Raw genomic sequence first — 27,758 nt, 5'->3', positions numbered from 1 at the left:
GCTGAGGTCAAGTGGAGAGGAAAGTTGATGATCCCTGACTCTTCAGATTGTCTGGCTTGGGGTTTGGAGAACGATTGCAAGCCAACGGGGGGACACGAACAATGCCTTTTCTCCTGAAGAATCGATGGCTGGTTCTCTTTGAGACCCGAAGCCATTGTGGGTAAGTGAGTGGATTGATGGAATGAATCTGGGACGATCCACCAGACAATGAGACATCCCAAAGGAGACAGTCGGGCCGGTCCACAGGCACATGACCTGCAGGCCTCTCTGGGATTAGTGCTGTGTTAGTCAGCCCCGAGGTCCCGTGCGGCCGACTATTCGCATGTCCCAATAATGAAGCAGCTCCGGCTCTTCTTTGCTTTCTCGGTCCTCCTCCATTTCGATGCTTTCCATCTAAAAAATATGATAGGTTGACGTCCACACCATTGGTCCCTCGGGATTACGGTTTTTCATGGCTGACCTCCTTCGGATGGGGGCGCGAGGGGCCAAAGGGGCTTCCCTTTCTCCATGCAAGAAACTAACACCGCCCATTGTCGCAGGCTGTTCTGCACAAGGGATTGGGTCTCCTTGATGGGTTTTGTTTCATATCACCCCCCGATGGGTTCGTCGAGTCCTGAAGTCGTTCATCCCCTGCTTCAGCTTCCACCGAATGATGGCCACCAGTTCGTCTCTCCGCATTGGTCCCTAAGCGCCCTGACTGGATGACCAGCAAATTTGCCCTTTTTCCGCTATCTCCCCTCTAATTACCCATCGTCCTCGAGTTCTCTACCATTGTTTTGTTTTGTTTTGATTTTATCTTTTTGGGCCGGCTCTCATCCCTGTCTTCTTCACCTGCCTGTCAATATATACTTACTGGCCAACGTGATAGAATCCCACGCTTGTGCCATTTCTGCCTCACCATCTGTTCCTGAAACGGCACAGTCGACGTGGGCCAAAAACGCCTCAGACGCCTGTTGTCATGGCTTAGTCTGATGTCTGCCCCTCCTAGAGAAGAAAAAACAATCAGAATGAACTAGCATGTTCGCATTTCCCTTCTTTGATCATATTGTGAAGGCCTATCATTTCTTTTTCGTTCCTTAATCCCTTTTCACAGTCATTCCTTCATTATCCGGTCGACTCGGCGTTTGGGCGCCCCGGTTTACCTCGCAAACGCCTCGTGGTACTTACTCTTATACCCCCTTAGTTCTCCTTTATGCATTGCAGCTTTGTCTGTCTGCTCCCTTCCCCGATTTAGCTACGCCATTTGGCGCGTTCAAGGCCTCCTGTCGGGCCAGGCGACATGTCAATGTCGAGCCCTGCGGCGATCTTTCATCACGGGCTACGATGTACCAAAATCCACAAAAAATCAGCCGTGGCAGTACCCTCAACCACCTCCTTGTCAGCCCTAACTTCTTCCCTGACTTCAACGGCATCTGATGCTGCGGATGAGACCCTGGCTCCCACACAACGGGTAGAGCCTTTATTCAACAGCCTTGACACTCCAAGTACACAAGAGATAAAAGTACCGCCACCAGCTGTGGAAACAACTGCTTCGCAGACGTCACAGACAGCGGATGTGGCACCGGTGGTCGCCGCTACGACGACGCCAACGGCTGTTACGACCACTACAGCTGTTCCAAACATACCGTCGGTTGCACCCGCCAATTCTCTCCCAAGCACCGAGGATGAAGTAAACACAAAAATTTTGTCCTCTTCGCACGATGCAGCCTATGAGGTCACAGCACTACCGTCGCGTGTAACACCGAATTTCTCCAGCCCTTCATATAGCCCGACAATACCTGTGCATACACCTATACCTACGATCAATTCCACAACATCCTTTACATTAGTCTCAACAACCACTGGAAGTGTTCCTTCCCAGACTCATTCGCTTCGAGAACCTCCAGCCTCGTCCGAGGACAACAAGGGCAGTGCCTCGCTGCGTACCATCCTAGGTAGCGCTCTGGGTGCGGCGGCCTTTCTCGTCCTCGCAATTCTGATATGTTTTCTCATCCTTCGTAACCGACGGAAAACAAAAGGCGGCCAGAGTGTCGGAGGCAGTGAAAAGCCACTACACAATGGCCGAAAGTCACCAGACTCCGGGGCTGGATTATACCACGAGTATCGGTCCAATGCCTCGAAAGTGTCCGACACTTCTTCAACCCGTTCAATGTACAATTACATACCTAATGCACCACTAATGCCCAACTACGAGGATCATCATGATCCCAATCAGCAACAACCAAGTCATCACTCCAGTCCTTACTCCAACCCAGCTGAAATCTCGCCGACGATGCGAGAAAACGCCTATCACATACGAAACACTGTCCGATACCCGTTCCTCGACGACCCTCAGCATACGGGACGACCCAGCTTCCCTCGACGACCCGCATCCCTTCCTTTATCCTTCGCCTCTTCGGAAAGTCATCGACGTCCTGGAATTCCTTTCGTGCGTGACGAAGGGTCGATGTACGGTAGCGATCGCAGCCTAGGCAGCACTATCTTCCTCCCGGGGCGTAGCAGCTCCGGTAGCAGCCTGCGGCGATTCAGCTACGGCGCGTCGGCGGCCGAACTAGGTCTCTGCTCGCCAACTGAATCGGTGGCGCGAAGCAGCACGCGCAGCGATCCATTTGATCTGGAGATTCCCGCCAGAGTGATGGACCGAAATAGTGCTGCCACTATCACCCGGGCCCAGGTATAATCGAGAGGCACGGAGACACAGCGTGTTGCTGTTTATGAATCCCGAAGCGAGCAACTTCTTTTCGTTGCTCGTCTTCAAACCGAGGTCTCTGATCAACGAAGATATGTGATGTGATATGAACACATGAGCCATGAATGAAAATCCTGCGAAACGCAGGAAACTCAGACACAACACCAACCCAATGCATTAAAAATATGGCGCATGATATGAGAGACGCATGGTACGGCATACCTTCTATGCCTTTCTGCTTTTAATCCTGTTCTGTATTCTAGCTTGTCACGATATGGTTGCATTTGGAGACGAGGCGTGCTTTTTCTGTATGAATAATGTATCAGTACTTTGTCTCACTTATTCCCATTTGATGGAAGGGCCGTTTCTTTGGCGGGCTGTATTAAGATTTATTAATATCAAATATCACCCACTCGAATTGATTTTCACCTCCAGTCAGCTTTCGTCGAATATAATAAATAATTCCCGTATTGATATCCGGCTTCTACTGTTCTCGAATCCGCTATGATTTTGTTGTTCCCTTATCCAAAACACTCTCATATCCTATACACATATTATATATATTCTCGGCAATAAACCATATACAATGTCCACTTACTGATTCATCCACCAAAATATATATAACCATCATGAAGTATTAGCCTCTGAAGATCGACGAACCAAAATATATTTAAACCGCACAAAAGCCTAGCAAATACCTCATTGTTCCGGTCTAAAAACACAGATTGAGCATCAATTATGTCGAACCAATCCAGACCAAGGCACAAAATTAATTCGCACTGCAACTTGACATTCACCTCAGTCGCAATCATACGGTATACGATATCGATAAGTTATAGAAGACAGAGACAAGAGTGATGATTCCAGAGACGTTACGACATTAGGATTTAGAACATGGACAGCGGTGACGGAGATATATCGGGAGAGCAAAATAAGAGCGAGGGCAGAAAACCAGGGAAAGTATAGGTAGAAACATCGAGTCGGGAGACGGAGGAAAAAGGACGAGACTGATATTGAGGGCAAAAGGGAGATCAAGGAAGAGGATGGAAATGAAATAAAAAAAAATTTCGAGATTTCGTATCACACAAAGCGCCATGCCATTTGTTTTGATTTAATAGGATGGGGATATTTTTCTTTTCCTTTTGCTGGGCACCCTCACTTTTTCATCTCTCAGAAGTTGGTATTATCCATCCGAGGAGAGAAAAAAGCCAAAGAGAGGAAACGCTTTTTGCACGTTGCCTCCTGCTCTTTTCCCGAACGAACCCTTTCCCCGATCCAGATTCTCCATATGACACAAAAAAAGACCCGTCCCGGATGAATCAAACCATCGAGCCAAAGCAGGAAAGGAAATCGGTCGACCGAGTTTCCGTTGCCTGATCGAGTTGCCCCAAGTTCCTTCCCTGCTTCAACCTCCGCACCGCCGTCAAACGTCAACAAAGGAAATTTACTCTCCCTCGGCGAGAGCGTTGCGCTTGGCCTCCTGGCGCTCAGCGCGTCTCTCACGGAGAGCCTTGTTGCGGGCACGCTTGGCGTCCATCTCCTCCTTGAGAGCACGCTCACGGGTTCTCTCGGCCTTGGCCTTCTGGATCTGTTGCGTGGAAAGAAAATAGGTTAGTCCGACAGATCTTCATCATCAAGTGCACGTGGTGACCGTGCAGGTTTCAGGTATGTGGACCGAGCCACAAAGCAAAGACGGAGGCGAAACTTACGTGCTCGATGAGAGCACGCTTGTGCTTGAAGGTGTTACCCTTGCTCAGGTGGTAGAGCTCGTGGTAAAGGTGCTTGTCGATCTTGCCGGAGGCACGGTAGCGGACGAGCAGACGACGGAGGACACGCATGCGGCGCATCCACAGGATCTCGCTAAATTCCAGAAAAGATACCCATTAGCACATTATGATTCCCTTCGACATGGTACGCAAGAATTCCCCCATTTCGAATATCCCGGTCGGAAATGTAATCGATCCTTCCATTCTCCTCCACTGCGCATATCCTCGAAAAGAACAAAAAACTGGGCGTCGTTGTGCATACCTGGGCATACGGGCCTCCTTGGTACCCTTGCGCTTACCCAGACCGCGGTGTCTGCCGATTCTGCGGGCCGCGTTGAGCTCACGGGCGCGAGAGCGGGAGTGCATGGTGACGGGCTTGCGGATGATGAGGCCATCGCTGACAAGCTTGCGGACGGTCTGGCGAGAGTTGGCGTTGGAGATCTCGTTCATCTCATTGGGGTCGAGCCAGATCTTGCGCTTGCCGCAGCCCACCACGGAGGCGGCGAGGCGCTTCTGGGTGCGAAGGTTGACCCTGTTTGATCAGAAAAAAACCCGTCGGTCAGCAGGAGATCCTTGGGGATGGATGCGTGCATGGGGGGGAGATAAGGGCAGGCGTAGCCCCACGAGAGCGAGAGAAGGGTCGGAACATGGGAACTGAAGCCATCGAAGGACAGGAGTTCCCCGGGCTGAACGGTATTCTGAGGCTGGAGATGAAACTCACATCTTGAAGTCGGCGTATCGACGGTCGTTGGCGGATGATGTTCGTTGCACTCGTCGACGGGGAGAATTCCTACGGCTGAGGAGTTTGAGACTCGGGCGGCGGATTAGCTAAGCCACTGTGTCGCTAAGCGAGCGGCTCCACCTTAGGGCTTGTGCCCCGGGCCGGGGGCTTGGCGATGCATCTGGATGAGTCATCCTTCGTCATAACTACAAGCATTACTGTCCCAGCTCACAGAAAGTATCATTTTGAGCAGGTCGATCTTCGATCAATCAAGACAATTCAACCGCAAGGGCTTTCTTAGAAGACTTCTCTCTGCTCTGTTGTTCTGAACCTCAGCGCAGGCCTTCCTCGACGGTAGACCCCGGCTATGCATCACGTGCTCTCGATCAATATCGTTACCCCTTCTAGTTTAGCCTGCCTGGGCCCTCATACTGCGCAGGCAAGAAGTCACCAGACCATAACACTCTAAAATAAATGAACCTCTCAATCATCACGAAGAAATAGCATCATGCATTGTTCATCACAAACTTTTGGCTTTTTTGCAATCCAACATATAGACAAGAAATAGAAACAAAACGAAAACAAAACATGCTTCCCTCTCATGGAACAAAGGGGGTATAGATCTAGCTCATGCACGCTGGAGTAACAAAAACTACAATCACTCCTCGAAAGAGGATTCCCCAAGATCCACCTTTCCAATGCTCCACAATTCCTTCTCATCCTCAACCTCGTCATTGGAGAGACCCAGTCCGCCTTGTCCACCTTCGGCCTCCTTGCGCTCCCGGGCTTGTCCTCCGAGACGCAGGGCAACACGCTTGAAGTAGTCCGACATGCTGCGCTTCGGGCCCAGCGGGAGTTCGGATCCAGCTCCCGCCATGTACTTATCAAACACGGCACCCTCGGACTCGACGACGGAGAAAATGGCCAGGAAGGCGGATTCCGCGGCCAGCTTGACGGGGATCACAACGTCGCGAACGCTGGCGAAAACGGGCGGGGCCAGCAGGGCCAGGTGAGGTCGAGTCATCTCCGGGTGGAGTCGACTGACCGTACGGAGGACCACCAGGGCCAAGCGACGAGTGTCGGACGGTGTGCCTGGCTGAATGCAGGGAGCCAGGGCTTCGAAGATGGCCTTGGTGCTTTCGAAGTTGCGGTGTTCATCTTCCACTAACAAGTACTTTCCAGCAGCCAGTACAGTGTTGTCGGCGATGAAGGGCTACGAATATTAGCGAAAAGAACTTCCATACTTGTAGCGAGGGGATGTCACTTACATCCTTATGCGCGACACCCTGGCAAATAATCGAGTGCGTTTCCGACGAGAACTGTTCCGTCAGAGACAGCGGAGACTCGACGAGCAGCGCGTTCAGTCCCAAGACGGAGCCATGCGACATGTGCGTTGTAAGCACACGACTCCTAAAAGATCGGCTATTAGTAAAAAGACCGACGTAAGGGCGAAAATATTAGGGCAACGTACTTGATAAGAGGTCCTGCCGTGGTCGCAGGAAGCACCTTGACAAGCGCTCCGAGCAATTTGGCATTGGTAATGGCAACAGCGTCTGTGTAATAGTCAGAAAAGGATTATGAATACCATCATAGGACCCGAGAAACATACCCGTCTGGTCGCTAGCATCGTCGTCAATAAGAGCGAGGATGGAGTTCTTGGAAGCATCGCTCATATTAGCACCAGCCTTGCCGACAACTTCCTGAAGGGCTTTCATCATGGCGTTCTTCACGCCGGTGTCGGCGGCGGTCTTCGTTCCCGTGATAAGTTCTGCGGCACTCTTTAGTATACTTGGACTTTCATAATGCAATAAATTCTCGTCATACCTGCAATCAGAGGATCGACCCTCGGGGTCAACGTGATCAAGATTCCAAGACCCTTGGCTGCGCGGTTGCGCAGGGTCTCACTTGTCGAGTCTGCCAGACCACGGGCAAATGTTCGCTGAAGCTGGGGCAAGAACGGCTTGACGGCCAGCGGAATCTTCACCAGAAGCTTGTTGAGAGTGTGGAAAATTGCACCTGTACATAACCAACCATTAACACTGTACAAAGAACATCAAAACAGACGAGAAACTTACACTTGATGTCAACCGAACGTTCGGATACGACACGAATCAAAGGACCAGTAATCTGGGTCACGAACAACTTCAAGGAAGCCGCAGCAGTACGGTCGACAATGTCGCCAATGGCGAGAGCTGCCTGCGTACGCTGGTCGACAGTACCGTTGAGAAGACCCTGCAAGAAGATGGGCAGGATAGCAGTGATACCCTTTGGCAGGCTGAAACCAGGGAGGTCCGCTCCCGGAACACCGACTCCCCGCAGGACTTGACGCGTAGGAACAACCAGCACCTCCATTTCTTCCTTGCGCATGTGAGAGGTGAGTCCGCTCAGAGCAGTCCAGGCAGCCTTGACGACGTCCTTGTCGCTGTCATCGAACGAGATGAGCAGGACGCGGATCAAGTCGGGGTAGTATCTGGAGAAATCGATGGATGCACCGGCAAAGAACTTGTTGAGGTGGTTGGCCGCATTGGCGCGACGGCGGTGATCATCATGCTTCAAGAGCGTGAGCATAACGTTGATAACCACGTTGAGACCGTCAAACTCGTCTACAGACACCAAGACGGTGTCGAACGCACTGCTCAGTTCCTCGCGATGAGTATCGTCCGTGGTCGATATGATGTTGTCCATGAGCGAGTTCAAGATCGTTGGCAGTCTGCGAGTCATGGCGGAACCGGCCACTTCAGCCAACGAGGCCAGAGCCTTGGCGTTGAAGGAAGAGATGGGCGCAGTGAGCAGAGTGGGGATGAGGTTGGGCAGGATGATATTCGCCCGAGTCTGCTCGGTGAGAAGCGTCAGGAGCGCCGACAGCGCCTGCTCAGCATCCTCATTGTTTCTCAACAGGAGCAGAAGATGAGGCAGCACTTGGTCGACAGCCTTCTTGCCCAGGGTCTGCTGCAAAACGTCGAAAGCCTCCGCTGCGGCCTCACGGACGTCCTCATCATGGTCCACCAAAGCCACGCGAACAGTGGAGATAAGTACCTTCTCATAGTCCTCGAGAGCGTCGACGGATGCAGAAGTGATGAGTTCACGGAGGGCAATACAAATGCCCTGCCTGACATCCACATCGGGAGATGTTCGCAGACCCTCTTCGAGAGAAGGCAGCAAGGTGGAGAGGACGGATTCACCGGCCTTCTTGATCAAATCACCCAGAGCATTGCTGGCAATGACCTTATGCTCCATGTTCGAAGAGCCAAGGCGACGGATGATGAGCTGAGACAGAGTGCCCACCATGTCCTTAAGCGTCTTAGGAGAAGCAACAAGGGACTTCCAAACACCCATGGCTGCGCTCTTGACCATACCCGAAGTATCGCAGCGACAGATGAACAGAGCAGACAAGACCTTGTTTCTCCTCTCCTCTCCGAGAACCTCGAGCAGGGATTGCCCGGCCTGGGTAATTTCCTCAACCTCTTCTTCGTCATCGGCCTTGGCCGTGATACCCGTGATGCTGAAGAGAAGATCACCCACCAGCTCGACGGAACTCAATCTGATACGGTAACTGTCGTCCGCAAGACCGCGCTCCAGCTCCGGAAGAAGCAAGTCGATAGCCTTCGAAGAGAAGTTCTTGACCAGCAAACGACCTGCCCTAAGGGAGGTCTCACGGATAGACTCGATGTCATCAGCCAGACCAGCAAGAATCGGGGGAATGATCTTGTTGAGATAGGTGGCGAAGCTGTTTCCGAAGCAGGCCGGAAGGAAGATGAAGAGGGTCATGAAACCTTCACGGACAGCAGGTTTCGAGCTGGAAACATTCTGCAAGATCGTAGGCAGGGTCTCCTCGAGTCTCGTAGTTCCCAATCCGGCCAAGACTTCTGAAAGGGCTTGAGCAGAACCCAGTCGATCACCTGCGCCGGTATCCGACTTGAGCGTAGACATAAGGTTGGGAATGAGGTCGGGAAGAGCGTCTTCTCCAAGCTTCTCGACCAGGGATCCAAGAGCCTTGGACGCGGTCGCACGGGTGGTGGGAACAGGATCGACAATGGCCAGCTGCAGGCCGGAAACGATAATTGGCAGATGCGTGATGAGATCCTTGCGCTCACTGAGATGAGCCAAACTGCCGATAATCTGGGCCGATTTCCGCTTAGTCGTCGATCGGTCTCCAAGACCACGCTCAAGGATACGGACAACCAGCGCCAAAGAGGGAGCATCCAGATAATGAACGAAGGAAACCTTGATAAGAGAATCCAGAGCCTCGTCTGTGAATTTGGTAGGGTCACTCAGAGCCTTCAAGAGCACACCGACCAAGCTCTTCACTTCAGGGTTACTAATGACCTCACCGAATCTTTGGAGACTTCGGTTGGCGGCATTGCGCACTTCCTTATGGGTATCATTGAGCACAACCGTCAACGGAGGAATAATGGCCGGCAGACTTGCCGCCAGCTGTTGCGGGTCAAGATAGGCCATGGCTCCGAGGAGGTCACAGGCTCCCTTTTGACTACGCCATTGCGTGTCATCGAGACCGTCGAGAAGGGTTGGAAGGATCTTCTTGACACCATAGGAACTGAGATTGGCGAAACAAGCCTTGGAGGCGTCAAGACAAGCGTCACGAACGTCGGCGTTGGGATCACCAAAGCCGGCCAGAAGTTGCGGGACAATCTGGATCACATAGGGCTCAAAGATGCGCCCAAGGATAGTTGCAAAAAGCTCGTAAGCCAACAGCGTACCCTGTCTCTGGTGAGGCTCCTTCTTGTTGTCCGCAGCTGCGCGAAGGTGGGCCATGACCTGGAACTCGCGGAGAGTGGAAATACCCTTGCCACTGACAATACCAGCAAGACCGTATGCAGCACCACGTTGCGTGGCATACTTCTTCGACTGCAAGAGCTCGTCCAGCATTTCCTGGACATACCCTGCGCTTCGGGAGCCAGAAAGGCGAATAAGAGGTGGCAGGCATGCAGAAACAGCGGCCTGCACACTTTCCGAAGGTGTTGGAAGGGTGGCAAGGAGTCTTTGGATGACGGTCTGCAACCGGGGATCGTCTGCCTTGAGATGCTGGGCAATAGATCCGTACAAGACAACCACAGCTTCGTTCAGCAGGTCGGAAGTTTCACTTCCCTTGTCTGATGTCTCCAATGTAGTCTCCAAAAGAACCATTAACTCTTCAACCTTGTTCTGGCCACGCGCGGCAATGACGGACCGACCACTCTCGGCCATTTGAGCCCTGACCACACCGCTGCGATCGATCAAAGGACCCCTCTCAATCAAGAATCGGAGGAAAGAAACGATCTGCTCGCCCTCAAATCCAGAGGTCATGGCACCGAAGGCAAGAGCAATGCCGCTGCGGAATTCCCAATGATCTGTCATATCCATCTTCTTGGGCAAACCGTAGGCGTCCTTCTCCGGTGCCTTTGGCCGGGCCTCACTTTCATACTTAGCTTGCAGCTCGGAAACAATATCGCCAAACACCGAAGGGTTCGATTCAATGGCATGTGCCAGCGCGCGGGCAGCAGCACCTCGGAGCTGGGAGTCCTTGGAGCTAAGGTACGGGATGATCTTTCCGTACGTGGAGTCATCAACCTCCAGCGCATTATCTTCCCAAATGGTTTCCGCAAGTTCGGCATTCTCTTCCACATGATCGTGGCACTCCAACCAGATGTGCTCGGAGAAATCGAGGTCGGTCAAATCGATCTCGGCGTCGATAGCCTGCAAGAATGATGTCCGAACAGATGCGTCGGAGACGATGGTACCCTTGAGGAGAACATCGAGCTCTTCTTTGACAATGTTTGGCGAGATACATCTGCACAGATCGAACAGAGTATCCTTGATCAGCTTGTAATGAGGCGTGTACTTCTGCATCGAGGTGAGCAAGTGCTCCAGCACCGCAACACGAGGAAGGCGCTCATCACCGAACGTGCCGGAATGGAAAGACAAGAACTCAAGAGCAAGCAGGACTTGTTCACCCTCTTGCTCCGCATCCTGCTCATCAACTCCGTTTTGGGAAATGATGGCGAAGATCAGCGGCAGAAGGTAGGCCAAAGACGAGATATCAAAAGGCCGTTGTTCAGAAGCGAAACGCAACCGGTAGAGAATCCTCGTCACGAGTTGTCCCAGAGGCTCTATTTCCATCTCTGCAGGAAGGTTGCTTTTTCCCAGGGCTCGCAGGGTAGCGACACCGACAAAAGTGCGCAATGGGCCCAATCGGGTGGATAGCTTCTCGGAGCATTTGACGTATGCCTTGGAAACGGTATCGCCGGAGAATAGACCAGCACCGGCCTCAGAGACGGACAGCAAAGAGCTTACGGCAGCATTGATCCAACCATCCGCATCAACGGCTGGGCCGTCTGCGAGGCCGTGAATGATACCAGCACCCCTTTCGATTCTCTTAACCTCCTGAAGAACCTCCTCGCGGATCTTAGACTCCTTTGCGAGTTGGGCCTTAACCTTCGACTGCTCGTCTGCGGTGAGCTTCTTCTGTTTCTCACCCTTCTTTGCAGCCAATTGCGAGCGCAGATCTTCCTCCCACTTGAGGATATCGTAGTCCTTGGTGTTCTTGTCAAAAGCAGGCTGCTTGGACTTGGTGCTCAAGACATCGACAAACATGGTGCCCTCAGGAGTACGGGCGATAGCCGCGTCAGTCGGTGTAAATTTAGAAAGTCGAGAGGGATCCAAGTCGTCCTTGATCTGAGCAACAAGGCGGGGAACCATGGTGTCAGGAGCCACGAATGCCAGGTCTCCGGCGGCGGCCCACGTAGCATCATCGATTTTGGGGATTTTGGATTGAACAGGATCCTGTACACAAAGGAGTTTAGCAAAATAGGCATCTGAAAGAAGAGTGAGATGGCGAAACCGTACCGCTTGTATTTGATTCAATTGCTTCATGCATTCCTCCGGGAACTCGCGAACAAGGTTCCCAGGGTCTGTTCCGGTGCGCAGGCACAGGGCAATCCATGACACATTGGGGATCAGCTCTGACCGGCAAAGGACGAGAAGTTTGACAAGCTGGTCCTTGAGGTCAGAGTTCACCTTCTCTGACTCGCTGGATGCGCTGGGGCAGAGGGCCTTGGCAACGAGATGAAGGAACCGTTCGCTTTCTGGGCCCGCGGAAACTGGCGCGGACTCTTTCTCAGCGGTCCTAAAGGAAAGAATCCAGGCCCACAGAGCATCTATTATGACACGGCTAATCAACCCGACGTTCTTGAGGTGAACCTCCGATAGTGTACGAGCGGAGTTCTCGCGGAAGTTTGTGTGAAGGCCAGGCAAAGTGATAGCGAAGATAAATGCCTGTCCCCAAGCAACCTTAGCGGCATCTTCAGCACCCTCGAACTTCGAGCTCGATGAGACAACAGCAAGAGTTCTGACGACCCACTGGACCTCAGCTTGCGCGGTCAACTTAGAGTATGCTCTAGGGTTCAAGAGGAACGATGGCTTGGGACTGAGCGCAAGCGATTGGGTTACTACGGCTTCCCAGGAAGCCACGTCAAAGCCCTGCACAGCAACCAGATGCCCAGCAAGCGCCAGAAAGACATAAGCTGAGGACAAGGAGCCGCTCTGAGCCGATGGCAAGGGATTAGAAGAGACTTCAGTGAACAATTCCTTCATCTTATTGAGGAATTTAGTCACGAGCGGTGCAACCTCAGGATTAACTAGATTCGTGGGATCGGCATGCCAGAAGACCTCGCCAACATTGAGCTGCCACAGCTTGCGGAAGGGGATTCGCTTTTCTGCAGCTCCCTTGACAATGGTGTTGACGACATCATCGGCGACCTTAACATTCGATTTGACAAGAACCGCCAGATGGGTACAGAACGCTTTGATCTCTTGCTCCAGTGCAGCCTCATTGGACTCCCGCGCAAACACGGGAACGAGGCCCTGGACCACATCCTTCGAAAGGTTGACCGAAGGGAGGGCAGCCGAGAGTGCTTGGGCGTATGCGGCACGGTGCTCGGGGTTCGTGATTTTTTGGGTCTTCAGAGGACCGATGACCTCGCTCGCGATCTTGAGGAGCAATCCCTCGTTCTTGGATCGAGACAGTAACGACTCGAACGACTGGACCGCGCCTTGTCTGATGGCCGGGTTGTTCGACTTCATGCTAGCCAGAAGGTGTTTCAAGAGCCGGGATTGCAGAACCTCCGACAGGTCAATGTCTTCGGGGAGCGCAGAGCAGAGCGACGGAACGAGACCGCTGAAAACCACCTCGGGGGCTCGCAGGATGGCCTTCTCCAAGGGCGGGATAATCTCGGAGACCACGTCTTCATAGGAAACGAATGCGACGAAGAAATCGAACAGGGAATCGGCGATGTGGTTCGGAGGAGCAGCCTTGGATCCGACAAGTTCCTTGACGAAGAACGCAACGATCGCCTTCTTTTCCTCCTCCAGTACGGCCTTCTTTCCCGGCAGACGGGCGCAGACCCCGGAGATCACCCCAAGGAAGGGCGCATTCTTCTGGCCCGCGGTGGAATCGCTCGTCAATCGACGAACGGATTGACGGATGGCATCATCACCTCGGGTCGGCGAGGAGAAAACGGCTCGCAGAGCGCGTCGGGTGACTCTAAGCGCGGATTGCTTGACGGCTGGTTTGGGGCCGGCGGAGAGGCAGGTTTCGAGAGCCTTGGCGTCGACGGCGATGAGGTCCAACACGACCGGAAGCGGCGTCTCCGAATCGGATTTGAAGTTCTGGAGCAGGATCGAACACCATTCGAGAAGCACAAAGGCCGAGCTGGGAGCCAATCCGGTCTTGGACGACTCAATCTGCAACTTCTGGGTGAGAAGCTTGAGAAGATCGGGCGACACGGGGTCCACCAGAAGCGAGCGGAGACATAGCTGGACGGCCTGTCGGGACGCACGGTCGACGTAGAGAGGATAGGTCTTGAAGAGAAGTTCGATGAGAGGCTCGCGGATTTGCTGCGGTAGATCAGAGCCTGGGAAAACAGCGAAAAGTGAGCGCTGGGACTGGGAATGCGAGGGCGTGGGAGGGGCTCAACGGCGGCGGTCATGCCACTATTTCTTACCAATTCGATCGTGCAGGTCCTGGAGAGCACGAGTTCTGCGAGAGGTCGAACTCGTGAAGAGAACGAGATGCAGGCTCTCCAGGTCCCCTGCCTTTACTTGATCCCATGGAAAGTCGTCCATGATTGGGCCTGGAGCATGTCGGGACGGCGGGAAGTTGTGGCCTGCGGTCGATGATGTTGTCATAAAAGTTTTCGGCGTTGTGGGGAGAGCTGCCGCCCAATAATCACGGCCTCGCTCTCTTTCTCTCCTCCGCACCCTCGTTATTTCCTGCTCGACCATTCCCTCACCTTCGATTTCGCTCTAGATCTAGATCGCTTCCTTGGATTGATTTTCTTGTCCATTTGGAGTTTTTTCTTTATTTTTATTCCCATCTCGCTTTTATCTCTCCCGCATTTATACCCCCCCCGGTCGACCCATCCCGGTGATTCATTGCCCACTATGCCGCCAAATAACAAGAAAAAGAAGAAGCCCGCGTCCAACCCGGCAAGAGGGTTTGCGACGGTCTCGGTGCCTTCGAAACCCAAGCCGGTCGCTTCTACTGACTCAACAGCTCCCACAACGGCCGCCGAATCGAAATCGGTGTCGGAAAGTGATCGTCCTACCCCCGCGGAGAGCAGTCAACCGGTGGCAACGACGCAAGAACCTTCCTCGCTCCAGAATTACTCCCCCGAGGAACTAGAGAAATATCTGGAGGATGCAGAACTACAGATTCTGGTGGATAAATACGCGGCGAAATGCAAGAATGATGCAGCCCGCCAGGTGTCCAAGTTGGAAACCGAGCGAAGAGTTCTCCGCCAACAGGCTGTATTATTGAACCTTCTAGAATGGCTTCCGAAGGATATACTGGACTCCATACTGGGTCTCGCCGAGACGGAGGAACGCGAACTGAGTCCCTTGCCGGGCCGCGATCCAACTGGCCTGAAAAAGGCCGGCTCGGAGGAAGAGCTGTATGGGAGAGTCTGGACCCTAAAGGAAACCCTCCTGAAGCTCGGATTTCCCGAGGAACGAGTAGAGGAGGTTTTAAAGCACCTGCTGCTTTATTTTGCCGGTAATTTCACCTATGCCAATAGGGACATGGTGTGTAATCTGGACGAGGCGTTGGACTGGCTCGCCATGCACTGCAAGCTGGAGGAACTGCCATCCTACTTGCAGACAAACATCCAGCTGCGCAGAGATGAAAAGGATATCTCTTGGATAAACGGTAACTCTATCAAGTGCTTCGTATCGTGTCCCGACCTGGAATAACTAATCGACATTAGATCGTGAGCCAGCACAGTCCCCGGTCCCCAAAGTAACCCAGGATAACAGCAAAGCCAAGAGGGCGAAAAGCGAAATAAGGGAATCAATTCCCTCGAGTCCTTATGACTCGGATAGTTCTTTGGATCCTGATACCCTCATGCCCAAGTTTATGGAATTGCAAACTAAATTATATGGTCTCCAGCCTGATCTTTTCGACAAACCCAGAAAGGGAAAGAAGTCAGGCCGAGAAACCACCGACTCTAACGGTGAAAACCCCCAAGTAATAAGACTGCAGCGTAAAATTGCCAGCATTGAGAATGATGTACTTTTTGATCGTGCCGAGGCTGAATATCGGTGGAAAGAGAAGCTGGAGGATCTGCGCAAAGAAGCTGCTTTTCTCCGACAAATGGAGCCTCAAAAGAAAACTACTCCGGATGCCAACGAAAGCAAGGAGCAATCAGAGGGGAAGCCGGAGCAAGACTCCTCGAAAGAGGACATGGATGATGCTGCGGACCTTCTAGGGGATATGTTCGGGGGTGAAGAGCCGGTTCTGGAGACTGGTGTAATCACCGAAGAACTAAACAAAGCTGCTGTGACAATTCGTGATTTCGGCAAATGGACCGGCCTGAACCCTCGACGTGTGTTAGAAGAAACCTGCAGAGCAAGGTATGGCTATGGTGTTCTCTTTCGTGGCTAGTGTAGGAGCCCGCCTAACAACAGTTGCTATTCTTCTAGGGATTCTGGGTCAAGTGTCACCTACAAAGACTTTTCCCCTTCATCACATACCAACCGCAGGGCAGTTGAAGTGAGATTCTCTAAGCCACAAGATGTCCCCTTCCAGTTCGAATGGGATGCGGTTACTCACAAGTCAAGCCCATGGGCCACTTTTGTATCAATGGATAACCTGGCAACACCGACGCCGCAGCAAGCAGAAGCGTTTGTCTCAACGTTGGCTCTTTTCATTCTCTTCCCGCAAAGCTCAAAGGAAGGGAAATCATACCTGCGTCTTCCAGCCGTGTGGAGAGATCTGTGGACTGAGTTTGCAACTGCAAAGAAGCTTCAAGAGGATGAGGTGGACAAGAAGGCCGTGAGGGGCTTGAAGAAGTTGATACAAGAAAATCATGGAAGCTTCGAAGATGATGTAGTCCTGTTGGACAATTTTCGCAGAAGAAATGGAACGCCAAACAGATTGGAATCTCCTTCCAAGTCATCTGGTGGCAAGGAATCGTCGAACACCGAGTCTCAGCTGCTCCAGAGTATTTGGGCAGACAAGTCATCGACACCTTCTTTCCAGCATATGGCCCTAGGAAGGATGAACCTGCCGATTTGGAATTTCAAGGACGAAATACTCAGTACGTTAGATACTCATCGTGCGCTCATCATCTGCAGTGAAACGGGTAGTGGAAAAAGTACGCAGATCCCATCATTCATTCTTGAGCATGAAATGCAGCAAGGCCGTCCTTGTAAGATATTTGTCACAGAACCCCGAAGGATCTCTGCTATATCTTTGGCCCGAAGAGTAAGCGAAGAGCTGGGTGAGAGCAAGAACGACGTGGGAACGTCCCGCTCTCTCATCGGATTTGCGGTCAGGCTGGAAAGCAAAGTCAGCCAGTCTACGAGATTAGTCTTTGCGTATGCTTCCCATCTCACCCCGTGTCTTCTCTATAAGCCCTAAATGCTAATGTTTACCAGAACGACTGGAGTTGTGGTACGGATGCTGGAACGCCCGGACGATTTCCAAGATATCACTCATGTCGTACTCGATGAAGTTCATGAACGTACGATTGATAGTGACTTCCTGCTCATCGTTCTCAGGCGGTTGATGCAGAAAAGGCCGGAGTTGAAACTGATCTTGATGTCGGCTACCCTCGAGGCCCAGCGCTTCTCTACCTACCTAGGGGGAGTTCCTGTGATGAACATCCCGGGACGGACTTTCCCTGTGGAAATGAAGTTCCTAGAGGATGCCGTTGAGATGACAAACTACCGGTTGGCGGAGCACGACCCGAATGCATTGGTGGAGGAAGATACGGACGAAATGGCGCCTGAGAATGGCCAAGGTGATTCGGCAGGGGGCCTGCAAACCGCGCTTGAAGGATACTCCAAGCAAACACGGGAAACTGTCCTCAATTTCGATGAGTATCGTCTTGACTATCAGTTGATCAAGAAATTGCTCATCAAGCTTGCGTCGAGTCCAGAGATGGAGCATTATAGTAAAGCCATTCTGATTTTCATGCCTGGTATGGCAGAAATTCGACGCCTGAATGATGAGATTTTGTCGGAACCCGAGTTCCAGAAAGGGTGGATTGTCCACGCACTCCACTCTTCCATCGCCAGTGAAGATCAGGAGAAGGCATTCAATGTGCCGCCGCCTGGTACGCGAAAGATTGTCATTGCCACCAACATCGCAGAGACTGGTACGTATTCCGCATCAATAGGGTTTGTAGCCACTAACAATGCCTAGGTATCACCATCCCGGATATCACTGCCGTCATCGATGCGGGCAAGGAAAAAACTATGCGGTAAGTGAACCTGCTCTTTTGGCGTATCCCGTTACTCATAAAGCGTCAGTTTCGATGAGAGACGGCAGCTTTCGCGATTAGTAGAGGCGTTTATATCGCGGGCCAACGCAAAGCAGAGACGTGGACGAGCTGGACGTGTCCAAAATGGAATCTGTTTCCATTTGTTCACCAAGTATAGACACGAAAAATCGGTATGGCTCCTCTCATTCGGAGAAATTGAGAGCTACCTGGACGCTGACCACGTGTAGCTCGCTGAGCAACAAACGCCTGAGATGCTTCGGTTATCATTGCAAGATCTAGTGTTGCGAGTCAAGATTTGCAAATTGGGCGAGGTGGAGCAAACTCTGCTCGAAGCGCTCGACCCGCCTTCATCCAAGAACATCCGCAGAGCAATTGACTCCCTGAAAGAGGTCAAAGCTCTCACGAACGGGGAAAATCTCACGTCTCTGGGAATGCAACTCGCTAAGCTGCCGCTGGACGTCTTTCTCGGAAAGCTGATTATCCAAGGCGCGTTCTTCAAATGCTTGGATGCGACTATCAGTATTGCCGCTATTCTTTCCTCCAAATCGCCTTTCGTGAACACGATGGGCTCGAATACCCAAAAAGACCTAGCGAGACTATCGTTCAGGAAAGGTGAGGATCAGCGATACCTGCCGTCAATCCTTTAACTAACTGTAGCAGGCGACTCTGATCTTCTGACCGTGTACAATGCCTACTGTGCCTGGAAACGCACGAAAAGCACACAAGGCGTCAGCGAATTCACATTCTGCCGAAAGAATTTCCTCAGTCCTCAGACGCTGTTGAACATTGAGGATATAAAGATGCAGCTTATCGTGTCCATTGCAGACGCGGGGATTCTGAGTCTGGATCCTTCCCAAAAAGCATCCTTGAACAGGTATGCGAGTTTGATTCTCGACTTGTCTAATCTCGTCAGCCCTATATCTAACATTCCGACAGATCTCGATATGGCGGTCGCTCACGCCAGTTCTTCGTTATTCCTGAAGAATACGATGTGAATAGCAGTAACGATGTCATTGTCAACTCCGTCATCACCTGGAGTTTCTACCCGAAGCTGCTCACCCGCGAAGGAAAAGGATGGCGGAACGTGGCCAACAACCAGTCGGTAACGCTGCATCCGACGTCGGTGAACAAGCAATCCGACCCTGCCATCAAATGGCTCTCCTATTACCACATCATGCAAGGACGCAATCGCAACTATAACGCCTTCGAGACCAATGCTGTGGACGACTTTGCCATTGCCTTGTTGTGTGGCGAGCCCGAGTTCAAGGTAAGTCTGAGACTGATCACATTGACCAAAGCAAATCTAATCGATCTTCGACAGATGTACTCCGGCGTTGTCTCCATCGATGCCAACCGGATCCGATTCAGCGTTCGAGACTGGAAGTCGATGCTGGCTCTCAAGATTCTCAGCGCTCGCATCCGAGACATCTTGTCGGGCACGTTCCGGGATCCGCAAAAGGTGCTGTCGTACAAGCAGCAGCAGTGGATCGATATCTGGAACCAGATATTTTTCCAGGCAGGGAAACGAAACTCTTAAGAACATGACTCAGTTTATATGTACCTTTTTTTAAAGACTTGATGTGTTTCATGAGGTTTGGTTTTGGCATGCAGGACGGGTTACGGTGGGATGGAAGCGAGGTGTCAAGTGGAATGGAAAAGCCTATTATTAGGCTTATACTTGGCTTGCTTTTTGCTCTGTCAATATGCCATAAAGTCTATAGAACTGATAAGAATAAAGTGAATTGCACATAATCCGACGGTTCCACACTTATCAACTTGTTTAGTACTCAAGTAGCCTGCCGATCATCAATTGTCTGGACTATCCCATTTTATTGATTAGGAGATTCGCCTATATCTAGGTATCCATTGTAGTTCGTCCTTAGATCGTCCATCATCCGCCTAAACTATCTACCTCAACCCCTACAACTGCTCCTCATAGCGCACTGGGCCATCCATCCAGCCTGCTAACAACCGCACCCACAGGCCTGACACCCTCCCTTCCCACACGCATACGACGTAGTCCCGCAGTGCTGCCACGTACTACACTTCATCCAAGCGCCCAGCCCGTCCTTCGCCGCTGTCCAGCACCACTCACCCTTGTTCATGTCCCCGCAGGCCTTCCAACAATACCCCCCGGAGCACCCATACGGCGCGTCCTTGTAGCACGCCCGTTTCTCCAGGGCACCGTCGAGGCCATCCACGCGAGCCTCCACGGGACTGGTGTCGGTGTCCCCCGTGCCGTTGTAGAACGAGGCATCCACCGCATCCAGCGGCGCCAGCGACGCGCCCTTAACGTGCCGGTTCCGGCCCAGCGGGTGGTCCAGGCATTTCCGGACGTCGCTGGGGGCGACGCCCGCGGGGAGGTCGGCCGGGTCGACGGTCATGACGCCGAGATCGCCACATTCGACGACGGGGTCGCCTTTCGGGGTGAGGGTGAGCGCGGAGGAGAGAGCGAGCATGCTCAGAATGGTGATGGGGAGCTTCATCGTGGATTGCGGTGGATGGAGACGGCTGAAGGGTAAGTATGCTTATTGAGATGGGGATGGAGAAGAAGCAGAAGAGAGAATAAGGGGGGCCTACCGATTGTAGATGAGAGATGTGCGTTTCTTGGGCAATGGAAGGACTGGATATAGCTGGATTATACCTTGGATGGATGGGAGTGGTCGTGCCTTTTATACCTCATCTCGTAAAGAAAGGAGCGTCTACATCTGAGAGACGACACTACCATCCACACCCCAACGGATTCCCGCCTCCGGTGGGCTGATCACCGTGTTTGGTCCTGTTGATTGTACTCGGCGCTCCTAGGTCCCTTGCTTCCATTGCCTAATGTAGCTTAGTGCCGCCCATAGTGGCGTCTTTATAGCTAGGGACATCTTGTCCTTACAGATAGGAATACACACACTTCATTGCTAGCACGCTCACAGGTCCCCTTCTTGATGAGCAGGACTTTGACGAGGAAGAGGCTGGCGAGGTCGGTAACCGCAGGCGCAACGAAACTTCCGCCCCCGTTGATCCATGTAGTGTAGGACTGGCGCGATGCAGCTAGAGAATGTCCGCATAAGTTCTGTAGTACGGAGTATATGGATAGCCTGGAGCAGCTGCCCGTTCCTTGTGGTCTTTCCCCTTGTCCTGAGCTATATCGAACCATCAGTAATATACTGGTCTTCTAAGGCCTTTTGCGCCGACATACACTGTATATAGGGCAAGGCCAGTAGCCTCTTCCCAGGGCTTTTGCTCAGACTATTATAAACGGGTGCATAGTGAAGTCGGAATATTCGCATTATGCTCAGAGGTAGTAGTTTCTCAGCGGTTCTCTACCAGCCTTGCCGTATGCTACTTTCCGCCAAAGCGCCCTCACGCTCGCCGCCAGCCAATCAACGCCCCCTCTCTCGAACCCTTCACAACTCAACCACCTTAAACCCGAGACACAGGAGTAATAATAGCGTCTTTTCTTTTGCGCTTGTTCACAACAGGCAAGAACTTCCCTGAGTGCCTAGCCTTGCTATCTGAGGCTATCACTTGACAGGTGCAAGGCTGTCCTCTTCTCTCCGCCCCCTTGTTCAGCAAGGTGGCTCGGCTGAGAAATAATGACCAGATTTTCATGTTCAACTCGGATGACCGATGGCAGGCGGCAGGATTTCTGTTTGCCAGGGCAATCTACTATCTATCCCCTGGACCAGTGAGATCGTGAATACAGTCATTCTAGTGCCTTGGCAAGAATACCCAGCTAAAGGCTTCCTATAACAGGCTGCCAACTCTATACAGTTCCGTCCAACGGGAAAAACACGCTAGCATAAAATTTAATGGAAATTGTGTAGTCATTATCGGTGATTTTATCTGAATATTATCCTCTAGCTAGACTATATCAATCAAGCTCCTTCCAAAAGATCAACATCAACCGACATCATACATTCCCAAACGGCCGCTCCCACCGTACAGCGCAGGAACTGGCCAGCCCGCACGTGAGCAGAAGAAATCCTGGCGTCATCTCAAAACACCCAACTCAAGAACCGACGAAGCCCGGCGAAAGCCCCAGGACCCGAACCCGGGGACGCGTCGGGGCCGAGGGGATGGTCAGCGCACATGCGGACGTCGGTCATCCGAACGCCCTCGGGCAGCTCTGCTGGGTCGATCCTCATTACGCCGAGGGACCCGCACTGGGCTTCCGCCGCGGCGACCTCGTCGGGGGTTGCGTCTGGGCGGAGGGCCGCGAGGGCGGTGGTTGCGGAGATGCCGAGGAGGAGGGAGAGGTAGGGGAGGGCCTTCATGTTGGAGTTGGATCAGGCGATGATCTTCTGGGGTGGTGCAGTTAGCCTTAGAGAAAGAAAGATGGGAGAAAGGGAGATTCTGTCCCTTTGAAACTCACGTAGGAAGACTAGAGGGGCATCAGATGTGAAAATCTTGGATCTCAGCGGTTCACCTAGTGAGGAGTCTCTTCTTTATACAGCAAATACCAACAGGCGATGTAGTTGAGAGCAGCCTGATTGGTTGGCCCCTTCGTCTGCTGCCTGGTCACAGTGCAACCCTGATGGACAAAGGGACTCAATTTCCAGGTACGGGTCTATCCAACGGCCGGGCCCTTCGAGTTACACAGTGGGGAAAGAAACGAAGATGAAGTAGAAATTTCGGAAGAGGCTATACTCGGCACTAAATATGAGTAGACGCGCTAAAATCCCACAACACGCGTTCAAAAAAACCTCATTATTTCAACCACCGACCATGGCTCCAAAAAGGCCTCCATTGAGCGCTTACTCGCTTGAGTCCACGACCACTTCTCGATGCAGCAAGGGCCGTTACCAGTATATCAGCCAAGGATAATCGTCCCGGGTTGATGACCGTATGAGAGTTAAATTGAGGCAACTGTAGGGGTGAGGGGACAATGAATAGTAACAATGATAGAGGTGGCTGGCTTGCTGCCTTCCTTTTGGACCGTCTAGGTGTTTTAGGGATCTTCTCCTTAGCTAGAACTCGCTCGAATCCAAAGGGATCCCTTCTTGTTGATATAAAGGGCGTAACGCGTGTATTTGATGGTCTACCACGTACAGCCGTGAGAACACGTGGAGAAAAGATGGTCGCTTGAGGCTCTGTAGAAGGCATATCAGCAGGAGTGTAGAGAAGCCATTGTTGATGAAAATGATTAATATTCAATGTAGTTTTCTGATTTATGCATTCCTAGATCCCATGTATACAAGGGATTCCTCGTGCAGCGCGTGTTATGCCAGCACATTCTTCCGGGGTAGGGCGTTTCATGATCAGATGAGAGTTGTAGATATCAAATACTTTTTTGAGGGCGTAGTGAGATATCCTTTTGAATAGGTTACCAAATAGGAGCACACGGAGCACATAAACAGGACTAGCTCTCCACTCATTATCTTTTGCTCTGATACAACAGTCATGTTGATGCTCAAGCCTCCTTTGAAATCATAGAATAACGTAAAGAAGATCGGTATTAGAAGTTGCAAGACCTCTCTTAAGCCACGCGCGAGCGCCTTCACTGCGGGAGGTTGTACGCATGTCAAGATGAAAGAATTTGTCAGTATAGCAATAGAGTATACGACCTTGTGTATCTTCATTCAGCCATTCTTTCTCAAGAAATAAGAACAAGAACCTGAAAAGGACTCTGCTATACTCTAGTTTCAACTGATTCCAGCATTCAAAGATGCTTTTATTGACATGCCAGAGACATATCAGATTGTCAGCTGTAGAGAAAACTTTCTCGCATGAATTTATAAGAGCTTTTCCCTTGTCTGTCAGGATTATACTCGGTGGTTGCAAGCCAAGCTGAATGTGGACTTTTAATGAATTTTCGAGTGCAAAATCATAAGAGCTTTGCTGCTTATTATGAATAAACACAAAACCAGCAAAGAACGTATGCCCTGTTGCTGTAATCCTATTGACATCAAGTAAAGGCATCTTATGTCTGTTGGTCTTGTATGTGCAATCCACGATCAAGACATGAATTCAAGGGAAGCAAATCGAAACTGCTTTTGTGAATACACAAAGGCCTATCAGATGATGATCTCCGTCGTTCATATGATTTAAAAGCCACTCTCGTGATAGACTTAATGTTATCACTGCAGTAGAACGTAGTGAAAAGCCTAGAAGAGTTATCCAGGGCAATCGTGAATGGGTTACTATCATTGAAACTGTCAGTTCAAAAGGTTATACCACCAGTGGTTATACTCAAAGCAACAAATCAGCAAGCTGCCTGGTATCAAAAACCTGCACTTTCTAAAGGCTAGCGGATTACAACTAGTCAGAATGGCTGGACAACAGGGCAACAGGACAACAGATGAAATAGGCCTCTACTGGTTGAGAAGGGGGTTTGAACCATGTTCTAGATGCTATATAGTTGGCGTGAAACAATTACTCATTCCTGATGGCCATAATAGTCATCTTACAGCAGGGTTTGATGGTTTTTGCAAACAGAATGCAATAATCTGTCTTGATATGCCTGCAGCTACCTCTCATATTCTGCAACCTCTTGATGTTGGTGTTTTCGATCCGCTTAAAGGGGTGTATGCAAAGCTACTTGAAGCAAGAATGAATGCCGGCAACAACCACATTGATAAAGAAGACTTTCTGTCATTATATCCAGACGCACGCGCTGAAGTATTCAATTCAGCCAATATATTCAGTGGTTCTGCATGAGCTGGGCTTAAACCGCTCGATCAAGATCAGGTTCTCGCAAAATCACTTTACAACTATATACACGGGCTGAAGGCTCAATTTCTTCTGCTTTTCAGGCTCCTCAGAACCCTCACCAGATTAATCGCAAGGTTCGCAGTCTTCAAAAACGCCTTAATGCAAAAGGAAAACTCTCCAGCAGTCTAAGATCTCATATTCATCATATAGAAAGGGCAGCGCAGATGGCGATGAATACTAATCTTCTTTCACAGCAAGAAATTAAGACTCTGCGAGCTGAAAACGAACGAAAATACAAGAAACAAGCAAAAAGACTTGGTCTACTAGGAAATGACACCTTTTTATCTATTCAAGAGGGTCAAGGTCGTGTTCAGCAGCTTGATTTGCAGCTTAATGAGCAGTGGCCTCGCCAGCGAGCTCAACCACGCTGTTGTGGCTGTGGGATTGTTAGACATACTATAAAATCCTGTTCTAAAAAAAATAGCTATAAATTCCAGCTTTTGAATGATAAAATTTACAATTAATCAGCTATTCAAGGAAAGTCACATTAGGTCTAGAAAACAGGTCTGTATAGAGACATATATAATACTCAGGCAGAACGGCAACACATGACAGCACAACCCTGCACCCATCCGGGCCTATACACAGAACGAATCATAAATATATACTCTGCATCCACATACTTGCACATGTATACACAGTGTACATAACACCCGCCATCCAAATGGACATCTACATGCCCCGAGACGCAGGAACAATGTAACCCGGGTGAGCGCACAACTGCTGAGACTCGAACAATCTGCTCGTCTCAGAGTTTCTAGGACTCACAAACTCTGTCCAACGGTAGGTAGGTACATACATGTTTCTTTGCTGTAGGCAGGCAGTTAGGATGTACATACACGAGTTCAGGTAAACGACCGCCTGTTAGCTCTCTGTTCTGCTAGCTGTAGTAGATTAGATGGACTATGGTGCCAATATCTGCTCTTCCCCAATACCTACAACCCCCTCCTCACTCTCTACCTCCTTTACAACACACATAAGATCCAACACCCCAGACCCCGTACCCAAACACACATGGACCGATACGTTGGCAGACAAGCAGGTAGGATAAATTCCTACCGACGTGATAGCGTGTACTACCATGTACTACCCAACCGGATACACAGCGCAACACCGAAAGATAACCAAGGCAACTCAACCCAGCCCAGCCCAATCTAACCCACCTCCCCCTTGCAACAATCCCCTCCCCCTAACAATGAATGCAACGGAGTACAATGGACAATTGGCCCAGGTAGTCGGTTTCGGTTCGAATGACGACGACAATGGCCACCACATCGACACCTCCCCTCCCTAGCTTGCCATCTCAGACTTCGGACATTTCGCCGGGATTCGATTCGTCCCGGGGCCGGTTGGGTGGTCTAGGTATTGTCTACCGGCCTGCCTGCCTGCCTGCCTGGGTTGTCTGCTTGCCTACCTAGCGAGTAGATCCGGAGTACGTGCCGTGCTAGTTCATCGAGTGCGTGGAAGGTTCAGCCCGATGGAGACTACCTACTGTCTGGGATCAGTCGAACAGGAAGGGAAGGAAAGGGAGAACCGGGAAAAAAAAGAAAGAAAAAAAGAAAGAAAGAAAAAGGAAGGAAGGAAGGCACATGACGAAGCCTCAGGTGACACAGCATTCCAGCGACCAGATCAAGGGGGTCAAGCACGGGAAATGGAAGGGTCGTCGTTTACCGAATCGAATGGATGCATGTCCGTATGTCCTGGTATGGATTCCGTATGTACTGCGTATCCCAAAAGAAAAAAGAAAAAGGACAATCGGTTTGCCACTCGCCTCACAGAAAAAGAAAATAAAAAGAAAGTCAGGAAAAACAGATGAAACAGTCTAGAAAACCAACGGGGGAAAAGACGGTGAGAGAGCGGTCAATACCGCGTCGTGGCTGGTCGATGGTATTTTTTTTTCTTTTCTTCTTTTCTTTTCCTTCTCGGAGGCGAGGTCAAGGTCAAGGTAGGGCAGGGATGGTCAGTCAACCAGTCTTATCGTCCTGATCGGGAAGGGAAACTGAATCATGATGATGAGGTTTGTTCAACCCGTGGGTTCCGTGGGTTGGGATGACAAACTTTTGCCTGCTACAGGAATAGTTTGATGCGGCCGGTTGGTTGGGGATGTTTTATTTGATTTGATTTTACTATTATCATTTCGGCCCTGCTTCCTTTTTTTGCCTCTGTCTCGCCAAAGTGTTGAGGTTATTATTGCCATTCTCCCTACGTCATCCGTGGACGATGAACGGCCGACCCAAAGTACGCGACGCGATCTATGCAGAGTAAAATGAACCTCAACGATCTATCTATAGCGTGCATGATCTATTCCCTTGGTACAGTAGGCGATATGCACATATATCCGGACTGCACCGACCGAAGGAACTCCTCCCGGCGGCACTTATTAGACTCTGGATGCACATCCATACGCGCAGTAGAGAGAAGTTAAAGCAGCTCAACCGGGCTGCCCTTCACGAACAGACCGACTAGTGAGCACCGCGTCAACTAGACCTTGGCTCGGCTGCACGGGAGATCGCGGGTCCCTGCGGAGTCGAATCATGGAGGCAGAGGGAACTTTGTTTGGGTTGTTGGGATTGGCCGTGGAAAATTCGAGAGAGAGAGAGTCATGCAATGAGTGGGATTCTGATTCTGATTCTGGTGCAGGAAGAAAGTGTATTGCGTTACCCAGCCCCCTCTTCTTCCTCCTCCTCCCCGACCTCCTCGAGGAAAACTGTCACGAGAGGCGCAAGAAGTCAGCAAATACCTGTAATCCACCCGAAATCCGCCTCAGACGATCCTGGTCGGCACTCGCATATGCACCACGGGTCGTTGCAGCTGAAACCCGGATCCCGTCGCCATCCTCAACTAAGATCAAACGGGCCAGACCCTACAGGTTCCGCCAGCATGTCAGCAAGGAGGAGGCAGACACGAGAATGGAAGGGGGCAAAAGAAGAAAAAAAAAAAAAAAAAAAAAAAGAGGGTTGGGGGCTGTGATCGTGGTCGTGGTCAGATCGCGGATGATACTCAGGATCATCACACAGGAGGGACGATAGGGGAAAGGACTAGCCAACACATCGGATGAAAAAGAGGAAATAAAATAATCAGAATAACAGGAAGTATCC

The 27,758-nt window shown here is 51.1% G+C and overlaps 6 protein-coding genes across 6 annotated transcripts; 2 read left to right on the top strand and 4 right to left on the bottom strand.

The window, feature by feature from the left end:
* Nucleotides 1-910: 910 nt before the first annotated feature.
* P170DRAFT_233473 (uncharacterized protein) lies at nt 911-2,789 on the top strand. Its single transcript, XM_024842911.1, has 2 exons — nt 911-1,019; nt 1,184-2,789. Exon 2 carries the CDS (start codon nt 1,280-1,282, stop codon nt 2,678-2,680), a length of 1,401 nt encoding a protein of 466 aa, XP_024702367.1. The 5' UTR covers nt 911-1,019; nt 1,184-1,279; the 3' UTR covers nt 2,681-2,789.
* A 1,030-nt stretch (nt 2,790-3,819) lies between these two features.
* Nucleotides 3,820-4,910, bottom strand: P170DRAFT_438775 (60S ribosomal protein eL19). The gene is made up of 3 exons (XM_024849682.1): nt 4,718-4,910; nt 4,399-4,549; nt 3,820-4,277 (listed from the first exon to the last, which is right to left on the bottom strand). The coding sequence occupies exons 1-3, from the start codon at nt 4,903-4,905 to the stop codon at nt 4,134-4,136; spliced, it is 483 nt and encodes a 160-aa protein (XP_024702366.1). The 5' UTR covers nt 4,906-4,910; the 3' UTR covers nt 3,820-4,133.
* Nucleotides 4,911-5,667: 757 nt separating this feature from the next.
* Nucleotides 5,668-14,339, bottom strand: P170DRAFT_412586 (putative translational activator). Its single transcript, XM_024846939.1, has 8 exons — nt 14,176-14,339; nt 12,020-14,085; nt 7,252-11,956; nt 7,001-7,192; nt 6,786-6,944; nt 6,648-6,729; nt 6,445-6,586; nt 5,668-6,389 (listed from the first exon to the last, which is right to left on the bottom strand). The coding sequence occupies exons 1-8, from the start codon at nt 14,294-14,296 to the stop codon at nt 5,835-5,837; spliced, it is 8,022 nt and encodes a 2,673-aa protein (XP_024702365.1). The 5' UTR covers nt 14,297-14,339; the 3' UTR covers nt 5,668-5,834.
* A 48-nt stretch (nt 14,340-14,387) lies between these two features.
* Nucleotides 14,388-17,423, top strand: P170DRAFT_233343 (putative ATP dependent RNA helicase). Its single transcript, XM_024842909.1, has 3 exons — nt 14,388-15,377; nt 15,436-16,081; nt 16,151-17,423. Exons 1-3 carry the CDS (start codon nt 14,615-14,617, stop codon nt 17,088-17,090), a joined length of 2,349 nt encoding a protein of 782 aa, XP_024702364.1. The 5' UTR covers nt 14,388-14,614; the 3' UTR covers nt 17,091-17,423.
* Nucleotides 17,424-19,743: 2,320 nt separating this feature from the next.
* P170DRAFT_438773 (uncharacterized protein) lies at nt 19,744-20,685 on the bottom strand. Its single transcript, XM_024849681.1, has 2 exons — nt 20,536-20,685; nt 19,744-20,466 (listed from the first exon to the last, which is right to left on the bottom strand). The coding sequence occupies exon 2, from the start codon at nt 20,439-20,441 to the stop codon at nt 19,920-19,922; it is 522 nt and encodes a 173-aa protein (XP_024702363.1). The 5' UTR covers nt 20,442-20,466; nt 20,536-20,685; the 3' UTR covers nt 19,744-19,919.
* Nucleotides 20,686-21,782: 1,097 nt separating this feature from the next.
* Nucleotides 21,783-22,545, bottom strand: P170DRAFT_412582 (uncharacterized protein). Its single transcript, XM_024846938.1, has 2 exons — nt 22,322-22,545; nt 21,783-22,250 (listed from the first exon to the last, which is right to left on the bottom strand). The coding sequence occupies exon 2, from the start codon at nt 22,221-22,223 to the stop codon at nt 21,945-21,947; it is 279 nt and encodes a 92-aa protein (XP_024702362.1). The 5' UTR covers nt 22,224-22,250; nt 22,322-22,545; the 3' UTR covers nt 21,783-21,944.
* Between the last annotated feature and the right edge of the window lie 5,213 nt (nt 22,546-27,758).

Source organism: Aspergillus steynii, assembly GCF_002849105.1.
Source record: "Aspergillus steynii IBT 23096 chromosome Unknown P170scaffold_6, whole genome shotgun sequence".
Classification (NCBI taxonomy): Eukaryota; Fungi; Ascomycota; class Eurotiomycetes; order Eurotiales; family Aspergillaceae; genus Aspergillus; species Aspergillus steynii.
This window is presented reverse-complemented; position numbering and strand designations above follow the sequence as displayed.

Excerpts from the sequence above, each read along its gene's own strand:
- P170DRAFT_233473 (XM_024842911.1), top strand. The coding sequence starts at position 1,280 with ATGTCAATGTCGAGCCCTGCGGCGATCTTTCATCACGGGCTACGATGT.
- P170DRAFT_438775 (XM_024849682.1), bottom strand. The coding sequence starts at position 4,905 with ATGAACGAGATCTCCAACGCCAACTCTCGCCAGACCGTCCGCAAGCTT. Across the intron at positions 4,550-4,717 it reads AAGGAGGCCCGTATGCCCAG|CGAGATCCTGTGGATGCGCC; the intron begins GTATGCACAACG and ends TCTGGAATTTAG. Across the intron at positions 4,278-4,398 it reads AGCGTGCTCTCATCGAGCAC|ATCCAGAAGGCCAAGGCCGA; the intron begins GTAAGTTTCGCC and ends TCCACGCAACAG.
- P170DRAFT_412586 (XM_024846939.1), bottom strand. The coding sequence starts at position 14,296 with ATGGACGACTTTCCATGGGATCAAGTAAAGGCAGGGGACCTGGAGAGC. Across the intron at positions 14,086-14,175 it reads GGACCTGCACGATCGAATTG|GCTCTGATCTACCGCAGCAA; the intron begins GTAAGAAATAGT and ends CTGTTTTCCCAG. Across the intron at positions 6,390-6,444 it reads AGGGTGTCGCGCATAAGGAT|CCCTTCATCGCCGACAACAC; the intron begins GTAAGTGACATC and ends TAATATTCGTAG.
- P170DRAFT_233343 (XM_024842909.1), top strand. The coding sequence starts at position 14,615 with ATGCCGCCAAATAACAAGAAAAAGAAGAAGCCCGCGTCCAACCCGGCA. Across the intron at positions 15,378-15,435 it reads GGATATCTCTTGGATAAACG|ATCGTGAGCCAGCACAGTCC; the intron begins GTAACTCTATCA and ends AATCGACATTAG. Across the intron at positions 16,082-16,150 it reads GAAGAAACCTGCAGAGCAAG|GGATTCTGGGTCAAGTGTCA; the intron begins GTATGGCTATGG and ends CTATTCTTCTAG.
- P170DRAFT_438773 (XM_024849681.1), bottom strand. The coding sequence starts at position 20,441 with ATGAAGCTCCCCATCACCATTCTGAGCATGCTCGCTCTCTCCTCCGCG.
- P170DRAFT_412582 (XM_024846938.1), bottom strand. The coding sequence starts at position 22,223 with ATGAAGGCCCTCCCCTACCTCTCCCTCCTCCTCGGCATCTCCGCAACC.